Raw genomic sequence first — 16,616 nt, forward strand, 5'->3', positions numbered from 1 at the left:
CTTTTTTCAAGGTCCCATGGACTTGTATTGGCACTTTTAATTCATGCTGTTAGTAATAAACGGACATGTTTCCATTGTTTTTGCATGGACACACGGTCTGTGAAAGATAGATTATAATGGGTACGTATTGAATCCAGGGCTGTGGAGTCAGAGCCCATTTTGGTGGAGTCGGTATAAAATGGACCGACTCCTAAAATATATAATAAATTGGGTACAGTAGTTCAATGCAGTTTGTGGAGAATATTTTTTCAGAAGAATTTGGGAAAGTTATGAAATGTCCTATAAATGTCTGTCCTATTCCTGATCTAAGGGTCTAGACTTTTAGCTGAGATTAATCTGTACTACAGTAAATTTATCACTTAAACATGAGCCATGTATGAGGGAGTCGGAGTCGTGGAAATTGAGGAGTCGGAGGTTTAGCTCACCGACTCCACAGCCCTAGTTGTATCTGTGAAAAATACAGATAGAACATGTGCCTGCTACACGGCTGTCTGAATAAGGCCTTATGCTGCTCTCAGTGGAGGTAACAAAAACCTGATGACAGAAGTTCTTTAAAAGTTGCTGCTGAGGAATGGACCAAAGACTATCCACATCTTTATTGGCTCAGGTTCATCAGCAGAAAAACAGCTAAGGACCAAGCGGTGGCACAATATGAAACCTGTAGCTATCAGCAGTCATTTCATGGCCTTTTTACACAGACCCCACAGCAAACGACACGCCCTGAGCGATGAGTATTAGATCGGTCAGTGGACACAGGCTGCCATGGTTCTCGGTGAGTCTTTGTTACATAGGACGATGCACCCACCGCTGAGAAAAATCATCTCATTTCCCAATCTGTCCGAATGTAGCCGAACACCACACAGTGTACGGCCTCCCTGCTGAGCACATATTTTTTCAGCGAATTTTTCCTCAGATTATGTGAAACTGAAATTCTGGCATACTGCAAACACATACCATATGCCTGACAGCATTCCCCCATTCTAGTGAAGATATTTTACATGGGGGTACAAAATCAATACCCAGCATTTTGCAGAAGAGAAGTGTTATCACTGTTCCTTACATTGTTACCATTTCTTGAAGGACCTGTTTCGCTTTTTGTCTTTAGATGCAAATTCTAAGTATGATAGATCCAGAAAAAATGCAATCTAAAACAATACAGGCGAAACCTAGACAAGATATTGAAATACATTAACCACCATCAATCCAACCCACCCAGAAGAAAGACAAAATCTAAACAGAGCGAGTATCAGGTGCTAGTACAGCAAAGAGCAAACATTTTCATGTACATCTCCACACTAGTTGCTGGTCAGTTCCAGAACGCCCACCATGCTGCCGGTGAGAAGAGACAAGTTTACAGTAGTGCTGTCCAAATACCAGAGCCCAGCAGCCTAGTGGGAGAGAACAAAACAGATCCGGTATACTTTATATGACCACACTATGCACTATTCTAAGTATAACCCTAGAACGCATACCTGGGGCCTCGCAGGCCCGCCCTGTTAATTGTTTTCTATTTTCTGCAAGATTACTTTAGTTAGAATTTTGCAACTCTAGGTATTCCTCAGGTACATAGTTGTTTGTCATTTTTGTTTCAGTTATTCCATGTTATTTGCACACGGGCCTAAAAGGCCCCAGGTATGTGAAAAAGTAGATTTTTATGGTCATGCGTTCTAGGGTTAAGGACTCATGCAGACAACTGGATATTCAGTCAGAGTGCGATCCAACAAAACAGCGGATCGCACTCAGACCAATGCTAGTCTACTGCAGGGTTGGGCAACCTATTTTCTGCCAAGGGCCATTTGGATATTTAAGCCATCCTTTGGGGTCCATACAAATTGTGTGCTAACTGCTCCCACAAAGTAAGTCTTGACACTGGCACTAGTGTCAGGACGTAATCTTTCATTGCATGCTCCTCAGCGTTCAGTAGTGAACGCCGAGTGCGTGTGCTCACAGAGCGAGAAGAAATTAAAAGGCTGGTGGCCATCAAAACACAGCTGCGGGCCCAAGCACTGTGGTCCTGAGGAGCACCCAGGGGCTAGCGAGAAGGTCATCGCAGCCAGTAAATAGTCCGCAGTCCTGAGGTTCCCCACCCCTTATCTATATGGTCGTGCAAATGTCCAATTTTTTAACTCGGACTGAGGGGGAAAAAAATTGTAGCATGGAAAATTTGCATACGTAAATCAGCTTGCACTCGGCCATAAAAGTAAAAAAAAAAAATCAAACCACACTCAGATGACATCCAAGTGTGGTCTGATTTTCACGGACTGTCAGAATGGCGAAGATGCATCTTCTCCACATCCAAGAAAATCAGAGCACATTATGCTTACACTCTGCTCAAACTCTGATTAGCGTAATCTACCAGATTTTCTTGGATGAGAGAAAATATGGTTGTGAGACCTTAGCCTAAAATGGGTATCCTCAAGCTGTCTCTTGAGCAGCTCAGAGGTAAGTAATTTTCTTAGTTCCTTATTGCTTGGAGGAGTGTGCTCCTCCTTGAGTGTCAGGAGCTCCATCCTGCTACTAAACATTAGCGGTCTGCCACTATATGTTCTGATTCTACATGAATATCACTGCATTTATGTATACAGATAACAGACCTTCTTAACAAGTACCTGACATGGATTACAATTACTCTAGAAACTGCATTGATTAGGAGAACTACTCTGGAAACTGCCGATGCAGGGTACCAGGGAATTTTAATTCTACAGGACTGATAAGGGACCTGTCAGGCGCTGAGAGAGCGGGAAAGGAGGTGATCAGATAACTGCTGTGTAGAAATCAATGGGATGGAGAGAGTCGACTGGAATATTAGGAGTTAACTAACTTCTATACTGGAATGCAACTACAGCGCACACTCAGTCAGGATCTGGTAGCCGATCTCTCTGGAAACAAGCTGTACACTATGTAAGATAAAAACTTTTGTTGCTGGAAAATGTCAGCAGATAGAGAAAGCAAGTCAATTGCAAACTTGCTTATTTCATGCTGTCTAACTAAAGCAATTTAATAACATGAGAATACTCCTATAAGCTAAAAATAAGGGATACTACACATATCAATATCATGAAAAAAGGTGCATACCTAAAAATGCAAAAAATGAGACATGCTTTATCACACCCCAAATAACAGATTCGATAAAATCAATTAAAAATCTGCAAACATTAACACAGATGTAACCAGAGCCTAAATGTGTCAAAGCTGACTAATGTCACATCCAAAAGAACTTCAGGGTGTAGAACAGAATGAAGGGATCCCCAGAACATAGAGCGGATAGCAAATCCATGTACAAATAAACAGATTCTTCAGCATTTCGCAAGGCGTCCATGCACTATGTTTTACTTGTGTCTCTCATGTCACTTATTTATCTGCATTTAGAATAATGCAACCACAAAGTAAGATGAAATCTGACATACTAAGTATCTTACTCCATGGTCAGGAAGCAGCTAAGGAAGCTGCTTTTGATAGTACAGCCTGCTGTCTCCTGTGTACTGCTGCTATCAGTAACTTGTGATCTGGATGTATAACATGCTGGTTACCAAAGTAAGCTTAAAGAGAACCTGTCACCAGAAAAAAACGCTATAAACCTGCAGATATGGGGTTAATCAGCAGGATAATAGCATTACTAACCTGCCCGGCGCCTGCATGTAGCCAAACCCTGCGGGGAGAAAATTAACATAATTCTCCCTGGCAGAATTTGGTTTCAGTCTCGAGGGCGGGGGTGGCGCTGGTCCAGTCATCGCTCTGTGTATAGAGAGCGGCTGCTATAACAGTGCACCCGGCCCTGACTGACCCTGGTTCTGCATTGGGGCCGACTGTCAGTCAGTGTCGGGGGAGCAGTTACAGCAGCCGCGCTCTATACCCCGAGCGGTGGCTGAACCAGCGCCGCCCCCGTGACTCAACCGAATGCTGCCAGGGAGAATAAAGTTCATTTTCTCACTACAGTGTTCGGCTGCGTGCAGGCTAGTAATGCTAGTAACCTGCAGATTAACACCATATCTGCAGGTTTATAGTGTTCTTTTCTTGTGACAGGTTCCCTTTAAATCATCCACACTGCCGAACATACTAAAAGGAAATGGCATAAATTCTCATCAATGTAGCTATTATCTAATCTATTCCCTCTTTTACAAGCAGATGTTACTGGACTAGAAGGCCAGGTTCAGATGAAGGTAAAAATTTCTAGGCTAGTTAGCGGCTGGGTCGATATTCAACTCTGTGCACATATCCACAGAGTAGGTAGGTGCAGGATGTGTTTGCCATTACATGCATACCTCTATCCCATAAAGTGGACTAACAAGTGTGCAGTTCATTGAGCACAGGCACAAAACACGGTTGTCAGAACCATAATCTAATGCAGAGGACGTGATCTCAAATTCCCATATTGTGTTTCCAATGTGAACGGTTTGGAATCACCAGTATAGGCAATGTGATCAAAGCTGCCAATCGTCCAGAAATTCCAAGACATTCAGTAAAAATAGGCCACATTTTTGCCCTGTTCAAAAGAAAAATTTAAGGAGTCCGTGATTTTTTTTTTCTTTTTGAAGTGGAAGAAACTTATACAGATTATTTTGACTGTAATAATAATTTTACAGTGAATGCAGCTCAGGTCATTATATCAGAATTATTGGATGTAGACATGGACAACTTCTAATCATAGCTATTTATTGTGGTTTTCCAATGTGTCCATAAAATGTCTGTGTGCTCTCTCTCCCAACTTCACAGCCCAATTTATTCTGTGTGGATTTCCTAGGAAAGGGATAGCTAAAACAAACCTGTCTGGCTGGATACAGACCACACTGTGAAGAACCTGGTGAAATGTAAGCGATCACACTTTTCTATAAAGTTACCCAGGTTGTTTCTATGCCATATTGCAAACGTAATGTTGAAGAGAGGAGGATCTGATGTATTAAATGGACGTACAGAGTGCCAACAAGTCTTTTATATGGGTCCATAGTGCGCCATGTGTCTCTGTATAGTATACATGCACATGGTAATGATGCGTGCAGCAGCCGTAACTCTGACTAGTTACTAAACCTGTTTGGATGACTACATGACATTTACCTTAGTACTGCCCTATGACAAGATGTACGCGAGTGATACATGTATTTGCCCAATCTGAGTGTTGTCTGTTAATATTTAACTTCTATTCTTATAAATTTTCGAGGTAACACATTGGTGAAGTATTAAAAGGAAGCAAAGGACAATACATTAGTTTTTTATACAACCTGAAGGGGGGGAACTTGTCACCATGAAAATGCAGTCCAACCTGCAGGCACCATGTTATAGAGCAGGGGAGCTGAGCAGATGATATATAGTTTCGTTGGAAAAGATTCAGTATAACCTTTGAGTATATCATTTAAACCTCTGCTCTGTGATTTGTGGTCCAGTGGGCGGTCCCATCAGTGACTGACAGTCATCGCTGTCTGCACACTTAGGTGTGCAAATTTTCGCTCAGGATTGCCATTGCGTTAAAATACGCAGCATGTCCATTCTTTGTAGCTTTTCTGCAGCACAAAAACGCTACAAAGAATGGTACCTGGGCCAAAGAAGAAGACTACTTTTCCCATCATCCGACCGTCGCGCCCGCTGATAACAGCGAGAGCGGCGCGGCTGAGTGCGATGTAAAAAAAAGAAGAAGAAGTAAAAATGTGTTTAAAATAAAAAAAAAAACACCTTTTATCCTCAGCTGTCCGGCGTCTCGCTGTCCTCCTGATGTCCCTTGGTGACGCGATCATCCGGGCGGCGGGCGGTACACTGCCGGTTAATGGCGGCGATTTCGCCGCGATTCTGCAAAATTGATGGTAGTGCTGCGTATTTTTCCGCAATGATCATCCGCAGCGGAAATTTCCGCAGCATGTGCACAGCACATGCAGATTATCATTGGGTAACATGGCAGACAACTTAACATGTGTTTTTAATGAGTTTTTGCGGCGGAAATGCATTAAATCTGCATCGTGGGCAAGCAGCCTAAGAAGACAAATTTCAGTTCTCCTGTTCTGTGTTAGTTACTTGTCTCACACTGGTAACTCCCCCTTCATGTAAAATAATTTCTGGAGGCAGATTTATCTTCCAGAAAACGTCCTCCCCAGAGCCTGGAAGAGGTCATTTACATATAAGAGAAACACAGATTTCTCTGGAATACATCAGATCACAGATATCAAGGTATCATTTTTTTCAGCTTCCTATGACCTACATGCCCATATAGCTTGGATTAAGAGGGTTGAGCCTTCTGACAGATTCCCTTTAACTCTATATTAAAAACATGGATTTATTGGGAAAAGACTTTTGATCACAGATATCGATATATAATTTTATTCAACTTTCTATGCCCTGCATGTCCATATAGACGACTTAGGAGGGTTGACTCTGCTGACAGAAAAAAAAACAAAGGGAATACTCAGAGAAGCAGTGGGAATATACTAAAAACCTAAACTGCCCACTTGTGAATTCGTGACAGGTCCTCTTTGTAGGGAATCTGTTGCCAGGTTTATGATTCCCTATATGAGAGCAGCATAAAGCAGTGACAGGGAACGCTCTTCCAGGTCTGCATGACTCACTTCTTTCTATGCTTTTTTCAGAAGCAAGAGTCAAGAGCTCAAGTCCTCCATATTGTGTTCAGACTCTTGGGTCCTCAATAACCTTGAGCTGCGCCTTTCCCTGCAGTTGATACAGCGCATTATAGGAAAAAAGCGGTCAATCATCAACCAGAAGGTGAGTGACGCCAGCCATTCTGCCATTGAAGGAGTTGTCTTGACAAAATAAAAGTTTGCCCAGGAGACAGGATATGAAAAAGATAAATAAACAGCCATACTGACCTACTGGTACCCACATGGATGACCGGAAATGGTGATGTCACTATTACATCGGCCACTGGACTACTGCAGTTTGTGATTTGTTGCAGTGGTCGGATGACTTGAGAAGCAAGTCAGCAGATGTTTTATGATGATGTGCTACTCAAAGTCACCTGACCGCTGCAGTCAATCACTGGTGGCAATGTTTTGCACAGACCATCGAGCGGCCTGCAATGGTTTCAAGTGGGTATCAGGAAGCGAGTATGGCAGAGATTATTATTTTTTACTTATCCTTTCCCATGGGTAACGTTTCATTTTGCCTGGTTAGCCCCTTTAATACAAGGATTTAACGCTTGACTCATTCAGCAGCAAAGAGACAGTGATTTTATGAAAACTACAGGAATGGAAAGAAGCAACACTGGTAGCCCTGTCTCGGTAACTACTTAATTCTCTCTTTTTTTTCAAAGGGTAAGCCAAGTCATAAAGACAATATACGCCATAAATTTGGCTGAAATAAGATAAAATGTTCTTTTTATAGAGATGGTCATATGAACAATCCCAGGCACAGCTCTGATTTAGTAAAGACCTGTATGACCCAAGTCCTTAAATGTGCCCCTTATTCAGTAATATAAACATTTTTCTTAATGATTACGCCCACAGATCTTGGCAGTAATGACAAAACATTTTCTGTGAAATACCTTCATTAAGGCCGAGTTAAGCGCTGCACATGCATGTACTGAATAGACAGCAATGATACATTTAAGGCTTCCCCTTGGGCCACAAACTTTAACTGCAGGTAACAAAGGGAGCATTATTTCTACAAGGAAATGTGCAGCCGGGAATCATTAACCGTGTTCACATTACTGGGCAGACATATGACGACAGAATAAGCTGCTCTCACATTGAAAGCCCCATTTACAAAGTGTAAGTGTCATGACTGCCATTAGTTACAACATACTCATGGTATTTTTCTGCACAGGACACAGTAAATTAATTGTTTCATAGTGTAGACGTAAGTGTTGCTGTACAAGACCTAATGCAATGAAGAGATGTCCTAAGAGTTCATCATTCATCAGTATTACATACGAAATGGATCAGTTCTATATTCATGACCCATGAACAGGCATCGTTGGCTGATCATTCACACTCCATTCTACTTAAAGGGAGCCTGTCAAAGAATGACTGGTCAAACCAAGCACATGTGCCAGATGCACTCTTGGTATGGCCATTTGCTGAAGTGCTCCTTCCCACCTCCTTGTGTTCCCCTCTAATTCCACTCAAATCTTATTTGATTGACAGTTCTGTCTTTATAGTGCTAGAAAAGGGGTGGAGATAGTTGGAAAACAAGTAGGTGAGAAGGTGCACTTACATGTTTCTGAGCTGACAGACTCCCTTGAAGCGATGTTATCAATGTTTTATGTTCACATTTGGTGTATTCGCTTGAAAAAATTCCAATGCACATTCGAACAACCACTCCATAAGCCCTTATTTTACTTGACAGTAGCCAAAATCTACCTGACATGCAGAATCATACATATTAGAGTTTAGCAAGAGATTCCCAGGACACTGGTCCGGCAGCCAAGGCCGACTGTCATGTCCGCTGGTCCAGAGCACTGAAACCCTTCTGAGACATCCCCGAAGCTCTTCTGATTAGTGAGCAACACCACATCATTATGTTGCAGCGTGATGCATGCATGATGCCACCGGGGCTAACAAATCAGGGATGCCACACATAGTTGCAGGCTTGCAGTGCTCGGGTCCGGCAACCCCGCACACTGCGATGTGGTCATAGGTCCTGCAAATATTTTTGCTCAACTCCAATACATTTCTTTTCACTATAAAGCAGAGTAGACTGTGGAATATACTTCTGTAAACACTCTGGGGCCAATATGTGATGCATGTCACTCCAGCCGTATGCGTCTGATAAAAGGTTCTGCTGAGACATTAACACAGCCTTAGTCATATAGTTATCAATAGTTGCAAGAAAACCTGATGAACGTGATAATTTATGAGCCACACAATGGAGAAAAATAAACTTTAAGTCCCAAGCTACACAGTGATGTAAAAGCACATGCCACTCAACATCTGTTATTCCTTAAAGAGTAAAAGTTGCATGCAAATGTTTTCAGATTGTGAATAATAGAAGTCACATTGAGTCCTAATGTAGCCACCGCCGAAGACTAGAGCTAGTAGACAGAAGTAGGATGGCTAGAATCATTGGCACACCACATCGGTTATCTACATGAATATACACTAAGTGTCGTGAAAACTACATGTGTATGGGCTGGAAGTAAAAAAAGAAGCAAAAATCTCATAACAGTTGTTACTGAAGCTGTCGGATTGTTCCAGACTAATTACAATGATCATAAAAATGGGGCTGTGGCTTCAGTTTGCTCTATGTGTGACTAAGTTACCAAATTTCTCTCCCCATTCCTACGGTGATTAGCCAAAGCACAGTAGTGATGAAAAGGCTTCCCGCTTTGGAAATTAGAAACTGGTGCAATATAGGGCACTATTTTGGGCAGCATGGTGGCTCAGTGGTTAGCACTGCAGACTTGCAGTTCTGGGCTCCTGGATTCAAATTTCACGAAGGACAACATCTGCAAGGAGTTTGGATGTTCTCCCCGTGTTTGAGTGGGTTTCTTCCCACACTCCAAAGACATACTGATAGGGAATGTAGATTGGGAGCCCCAACGGGGACAGCCATGCGAAATATGATAGTGCAATACAAGCAAGACATAAAAAAAAACACAAGTCACAGGAATCCCTTCATTTTAAAAAATGTTCTAAAAAAAACATTGTACAAATCACCCAGGCTGATTATGCACAAAGAGAAGCTGCCCATAAACAATGAAAGGTGCCTCTTATTCTCTGACATCTGATTGGTTGCTACTTTTAACTTTCACATACTTTTATTGATCTCCCCAATGGCATGTACCTCAAGTAATCTTATTGAACAGAGTCATATTTCTCAAGTATTTGGAGCATTTAACATTCCTTAGTTGAACTTCCATGAAGGTACTTTACCATATAATATTTACCACTTGGTTGACCAGATATTATATTGTAGTGAGCTGGAATTTAGAAAATTAGAACAATACAGTAAAAATAAATACATTTAGGCCTGAATTTGAAAAGAACAAATGGGGGGCATTATCGCGTTCTAGCACCCTGCAGATCTGGAGGTCTTCGGCTGCTCCGGAAACTGTTTGGACATAAGGACGCTGCGACAGTCAGGTAACTAGAAGAGCACGTCATCAGAGAAACATCCGAGAACAGCTCTTTTAGTCCCCAGTCACAGGTTGCAGTGGTGCTGGGACTTCCCAATAGAGCAGACACCATTTCCAGTGGTGGCACAGTTCTCCAGAGCAAGTGGCATTGGTTCCGCAGGGCGCTAGAAGGAGATTATTGCTTCTGATTGTTATTTTCTAACAATTCATGCCTAAAACAAAAACAAAACAAAAAAAAAAACTAATTTTAATGTTGAACAACTCAAGTGGCCAAAAAGAGAGAAGTGACAATGGTGAGCGGATTAGCAGAAATGGAAAAAACATTATTCCTCTATCAGTGTACCAAGCAAAGTTTCCACCTGTCTTTTTCAGGCTTGACAACGACCACGCAGGTTGAATTGTTGCTGGTATATGTAAATACGTTTTCTATTTTTTGCTAACCCTGCGAACTCTGCCACGTCTCAGGATTTTACAATTTGGTACTCCAAGTAGACCCCTTGGTTTGTTAACCAGGACACCCCTACAATGTTGAGTGAGCTGCAAGCATTTTATTTTTCTTTAGTTACAAACCTCACCATCAGAGTAAAACAGAAAACTGGCAACAGATCTGTGAATAATACTTTCATAATAACCCGCCCATATAATGGTAATTTAGAAGTATGATTACTAGCCCACATTTGGCTGTGTTTTCACACTCAAGTATGTGAATGTATTTGGACAGCAGTACTAGGTTTCTAAAATACGTATTTTTATTTTGTTTTTATTACTTTACTGCCAAATTTCTAAAGTTTTTATGAATGAGAACCAGCTTTCTGACACCTTTTAAAAATGTTATACCTAGTTGTATTGGGCATTAGGGAATTAAACTGGACTGTGGAGGTAATAAACTCCTGGCCGAGATTTTATTACAATTAGGATCTTGTTGGTTGTTCGGTTCGCAGTCCTTTTATAGTGTGTACAGATAACTTCTGGAGATTTAGGTGTCTGGAGCGGACACCATTCCTGTCCTTCAGCAATGCCGGCCTGGAATGTCAGACTTCCCATAAGAATGCACTTTGTCAAAACACTCAAGACAGGAAAAACTTCAGTTCATTTCAGGCCTCGGGCCAATACCCCACCGCTTATTCAAACAGAGCGAGGATTCATTTTCGATTGACAAACGTACCTAGCATGAGCACATGCCCCGGATAATCATTCAGTACTTCTATTCTTTACTGCCAAAGTCTGCGCCACTTCACATTTACTGAATGAAACAAACCGGCAGCTTGAAAACAGCTTGCAGATGTCTATTATTCACGGTGAGTTTTCCTCTACTTTTGAGTATTTCTACTGATCTATATTGGGCGACTAACTTATATGGCCAAAAAAAAAAAAAACTCAAAACGTTGGAAGTTATATTAAAATTGATCAAACCATTCTTTCTAAATTGCTTTTACTGGCAGGCTTCCAGTTTTCCAAACAGAGTTGTGCAGTGTGCAATTTATTCACACATCCCTTGGTGAAAGAAGAACTTTAAGAAGAAAGAGGAAATATCGTTTTGCAGCCAAAAATAGAGATCTTCATTGCTCAGCTGAAACTTTGAAGTCTTCGCCTGCGAGCTGCAGAAATCTGGAGCCCTGCAGCTCCACAACAAACAGTTGTCTACTGAGAGGAGCACATCACTGTCCAATGCAAGTGGAGATCTGCTGGCCGAAATCTACCAAAAACATATGCAAGCCAACACTGGAGCTCCTCATCCCAGAAATCTAAAAAACAGGGCTTCAGATGAATATGCCAGATTTTCATACATAATGGCTGAACACTATCTGAGCAGAAGCTCAGCCAAGAGTTCAGGATTCCTACATTTCATAGTGGAATATGCAAAAAGTTTAGAAATCGAGGTGAAATAGAAGATACAGACATACCTTCCTTCGGTTCATCTGACTCTGAGCTCATGGTGTCCGGCACTGGAGACCAGATTACAGCTGACGTGCACACTGAGCAGCAGAGAAGCAGCAAGTCAACTTCTCAAAAAAAAAAAAAAAAAAAAAAGTCAGGATGAAAAGAGGAAAGTTCTGCAAGTTTGGCCAATCACAAGAAGGCGGTATAAAAGGAGAACCATCCCCTTCTCAGCCACTGTCTGGAGACAGGCAGTTCCTCCAAACATGGCTCCAAGAGTGCAGCACAACAGTCCACACACACAGTGTCTTCCTGGGAATTTAGGATTTTTTTTTGTTCTTTGGAGAGGTGGGGTGATGCTAGTTGCAACATGACTGGATTACAGGAAGGAGTTGGACTGAGCAATGCTGCATGTTCAGGATTTCTTTAAAGTGATTGTTATAGCTTTGCTCCCTAAGGCTAATAGCTCCAGCAGCAGCAGCATTGATGTTACTCATGCTCAGCCCTAGAAAATGTCATAGTCAGAAGTGTGTCATGTAACGACCCGGGCTGGGCTCACACAAGCAGGACAGTGGGAGAAGCTGCATACTGACACATAATTGGGGAAACAAACAGTACGGCGTTAGGAGCCAGAGACTCCATGTAAATAAAGAAGTCACCATAAAAGTAGTATTTTCAAAGATAATCTCTGGGATTTTGGGGGGCTATTCAGAGTTTTTTCAAACTATTCAGAATTTTTGGGTGCACAAAAAAAAAAAAAAATTAGATCTCATACAGATCATCTATATTGCACCCGATTTTTATGGCTACATTGCAATTATTAACATAGAGCCTGTACTAGACCAAATTCAGTTTCCTAACTGCTAATGTATAAAAACGGATGTCATACGGATGATAGTACAGATGAACAATCGTCTGTGTTCCTGGATGGAAATCAGATGCTTTTCTTTATATAGTGATGTGAACTTCGTAATAAATGCACATTCAAATAGCAGCATCAAATATCACTATAAATGTAGTAAGTAATAACTCCATATAGTCTGGTAGAGCATACCTTCTTGTATTTTAAAGGACCTGTCTCAAGTATTACCTTATTCCCGATAGGAAATAGCTCCCCGAGAACTAGGGCACTGAAGAGTCCTATGTGAATGGAGCAGTGGTCGATCATAAGCAATGCTGCTCCATTCATTTACATGGGAGTGCCAAAAAACAGCCGAACGCATAACTCGGTTAAAGGGATTCTGTCAGAAGGTTTTTGCCACCTGACAGCAGCATAATGTAGAGGCAGAGACACTGATTACACAGATGTGTCACTTACTGGGCTGCTTAGTGTAGTCACTGTTTCATCAGCAGGAGATGATTAGAGGACTAGTAAATCTGCTGCCATGTAGTCATCCATATTCATGTATAACCCCACCTCCACCGATTGTAAGATTTCTGTGTACATTGTACATGGGCAGAAAGCTGACAAACAGTGGTGGGTGCGGGGTTATACACAGCTCAGCATTCAAAGAACAGCAGGCAAAAGAGTGATTTTATCAAAATGACAGCAAGCAGTGAGCTCAGTAAGTGACACATCACTGGAATCGGAGTCTCTGTGTGCAGATTATGGAGGTGAAAGTGGTTCTGATGCACTCAGACTTGCAGTTTTTGCAGCAGAAACAAATGTTCTTTGACAGTGGATTTATAACTGCAGGCTCTAAATTGAGTCAGTCATTTTCCCTTTGTGTTTTGACTGTATGGTATTTATCAGGGCCATTAGCACAGATGCTCCACACACTGTCAAAGCATATCATAATTACATAGACCTGAGATAGGCACAGCTGAATGTGCTGGTTAATACCAAGCACTGACCATTCTGCAGGTCACATGCCCACCGATTAATCTGTTATGGTTTAGCCTTACTTAGGAAAGATCATCAATGTTTAGGCTACATTCTCACATCCACATGAGTGCTCCTATCAAATAGAAATGGATCGGTTTATTTCTGAAGTGTCATCCTAGTTGCTTCAGGATTTTTCCTCATTTCTTTTATTTTTTGGACCTTTTTTAGCCATTCACTCTTGAAGGGGTTGTCCACTACTCCGACAACTCCTTCTCAATCACGTTTCACCCTTATAAAGTAATAACATTAGGCTCACCGACGATGTGGGCGCCACTCCAGCGATGTCGGCACAGACTCATGCGATCCCTGCAGCCAATCAGCGCTGGCTTCACTCTCCCTGCAGCCAATCAGCGCTGGCTTCACTCTCCCTGCAGCCAATCAGCGCTGGCTTCACTCTCCCCTCCTTCAGTAAATCAAACATCTAGAAGAAGTGAGAGAGCAGCCGCAGCTATCAATTCCTCCGGATGTGAGTTACATACGAAGAAAGGGAGAGTGAAGTGGCGGATGACTGGATGACTTGTTACATCACGTGAGGCCTGGGAGAGCCTGCGCCAAGACCACTGAGACGCCAGCACCGAACAATGTATCAGTTAGCAAAAGATGGAACTGTGAAGTATAAAGTATGTGTTCAGTGTCTCATCCATTTTAAATGGTTCCACGTAGACTTTAGTGGTAGAGTCTGATCCAAAAAATCCAAATGAGAATAGGATTTTGAGCTTGCTCACAGTGAAGTATAACATGTCCGAGCGCTATCTGGTCTTTTATCGGATAGCAGTCAGCCCATTGTTATACTATGGGGCAGTGCAGATCTGTGACGTGTCACAAGGTGTGTGAATGTAGTCTTATTCTCAACATTGAGAGTTTGTCACTTTCCTGCAATTTAGGTGTCAATCCCTGCATATGGACAGAGATTGACAGAGGGATTTAAATGGTGAAACTTCACCGATCTGTGCTAGCTTCCTGCAGTTACAGGCAGATGCCAGCTATGAAACACAACCGCATGTACCTGACTTGAAGCCGTGTTCATACTTTATTTATTAACCTATGATGAGAATGTTGTTAAGAAGTTTTAAATGGGCTCTTTCAAAATATATATCTCAAACAACAATATACTTGGCGTGCTCCAATTTGGGCAGCACGGTGGCTCAGTGGTTAGAACTGCAGCGGTGGGGTCCTGGGTTCAAATCTCCCCAAGGACAACATCTGCAAGGAGTTTGTATGTTCACTCCATGTTTGCCTGGGTTTCCTCCTCCCAACACTCCAAAGACATACTGATAGGGAATCTAGATTGCGAGACCCAATGGGGACAGTGATGATAATAATGTCTGTAAAGCGCTGTGGAATATGATGGCGCTATATACTTAAAATAAATGGTCCAGAAAATAAGTGGGCCACAGCCGGATCTACAGAGAATTAGGCAGATTTATTGCAAGTTTCTAATGAAGAAATCCTTCAATGCATATACAACATTTGCACTAGATTTTTAAAACCCAATTTATAGAATACATTTTTAATTAATGATATGAGTATATCTGCAGCCACTTTGCCATGTGTGAACATACTGTGTGGTCTCATTGTGGTTTGTTTGGACCCTATAAAAGTCCACACTACTCATGAAGCCGGAGAAAGAATCTGTTAGGTTCCTTTCACAAATCCGATTATCTTATACGTTTTCTGTGTTTTTCATGGATTGTATGCAAAAAAAACTCCCAAAAAACAGAGAAAAGTCCAATTCTAATTTGAATTGCGCATAAAAAGTTAATAGGTCAATAAAAAAAAAAGCAGCACATGGAAGTCATCTTTTTTAATGTTTTATACCCACATTTTTATCTTTTTGCATACAAGAAAATACAAAGACGTTGATGGTAAAATTTGACAAAATGACCAAAAATCTGATCCAGACACGGTCTGTTTTTTTTCTTGCATAGAAAAATAACAAAACAGCCGTAAGAAAGTGGCCTAAGTAATACGACATTCAGTGGATCAATTACTCAACGATGGATATAAAATCTGAAAAAAGAAAAAGTTAATTGCTTCCTTAACATTTTAATCTCCGATCTATATTTTGTGCCTCTGGCAGATTATGGATGTCAGATTACAAATCCGTAGAACACAGATATGGCACAAATGGCCTTTAAATCCCCAGCAGAATCTGCTTACTGTTACATGCCAATTGTTGCTACAGATTGTCGGATTTGGCAGCAAATTTACTAAAACAATAAATAAAAACAGACAAAAAAATTGCAATAGATTGGATTACCTGCTAGCTTTGGACTGAATTTGTAGCAATAAAGATTTGCAACAAGTACAACAGTGTGAACATGCCAGATACTCTACACATAAGAAAAAGGTCACCTTTATCCCCAGGAACATGCATGTGTGGATGGGATTTCCCCTCTGATTTGCTTACTAGGTGTTGAAAACTTTTAAATGGAAATCAAAAAACATGTATACTCTATAAAAAGTAAAATCTAATCAAGATGTAGGGTTGTCAATCATATGCCAGCTATGCTTACTGTACATGTCTGGCCTATGTTGCATTATGATCTATGTCAAAGTGATGTGAACAGAGCTTGCCACCACCATGCAGTCCCGCATATGCGTGCGAAATTGAGTCACTGGAAAGCACAACAACATTGCTTTGAAATCTGAGAGAAAGGGACACGTGATCTCTAGCTACTAGATCCCTATCTATTCTAGCTTTATTTCGCTATGGAATGTCAGAAGACAAAAAAATATTCAAGAACTGAATAATTGTGAAATTGCAGATACAGCTATATGAAAAAGTTTGGGCACCCCTATTAATCTTAAGCTTAATGTTTTATAAAAATTGTTGTTTTT

At 41.4% G+C, this 16,616-nt stretch overlaps 1 protein-coding gene across 4 annotated transcripts in view; it reads right to left on the reverse strand.

Annotated features, from left to right (window-relative positions):
• Positions 1–16,616, reverse strand: part of TNFAIP8 (TNF alpha induced protein 8) — a 163,261-nt gene that overhangs the window by 34,476 nt on the left and 112,169 nt on the right. The window contains exon 1 of one of the 4 annotated variants that reach the window (XM_073676927.1): positions 11,917–12,209. The exons of the other annotated variants lie outside the window; for them this stretch is intronic. Coding sequence (XP_073533028.1) covers positions 11,917–11,947 — 31 coding nt within the window. The 5' untranslated portion in view covers positions 11,948–12,209. Of the gene's footprint in view, positions 1–11,916; positions 12,210–16,616 lie in introns of those variants that run through there. 4 annotated transcript variants of the gene reach the window in all.

This window comes from Phyllobates terribilis, unplaced genomic scaffold (genome assembly GCF_046119375.1).
Source record: "Phyllobates terribilis strain yellow unplaced genomic scaffold, ASM4611937v1 Scaffold_1__5_contigs__length_1240528914, whole genome shotgun sequence".
Lineage (NCBI taxonomy): Eukaryota > Metazoa > Chordata > Amphibia > Anura > Dendrobatidae > Phyllobates > Phyllobates terribilis.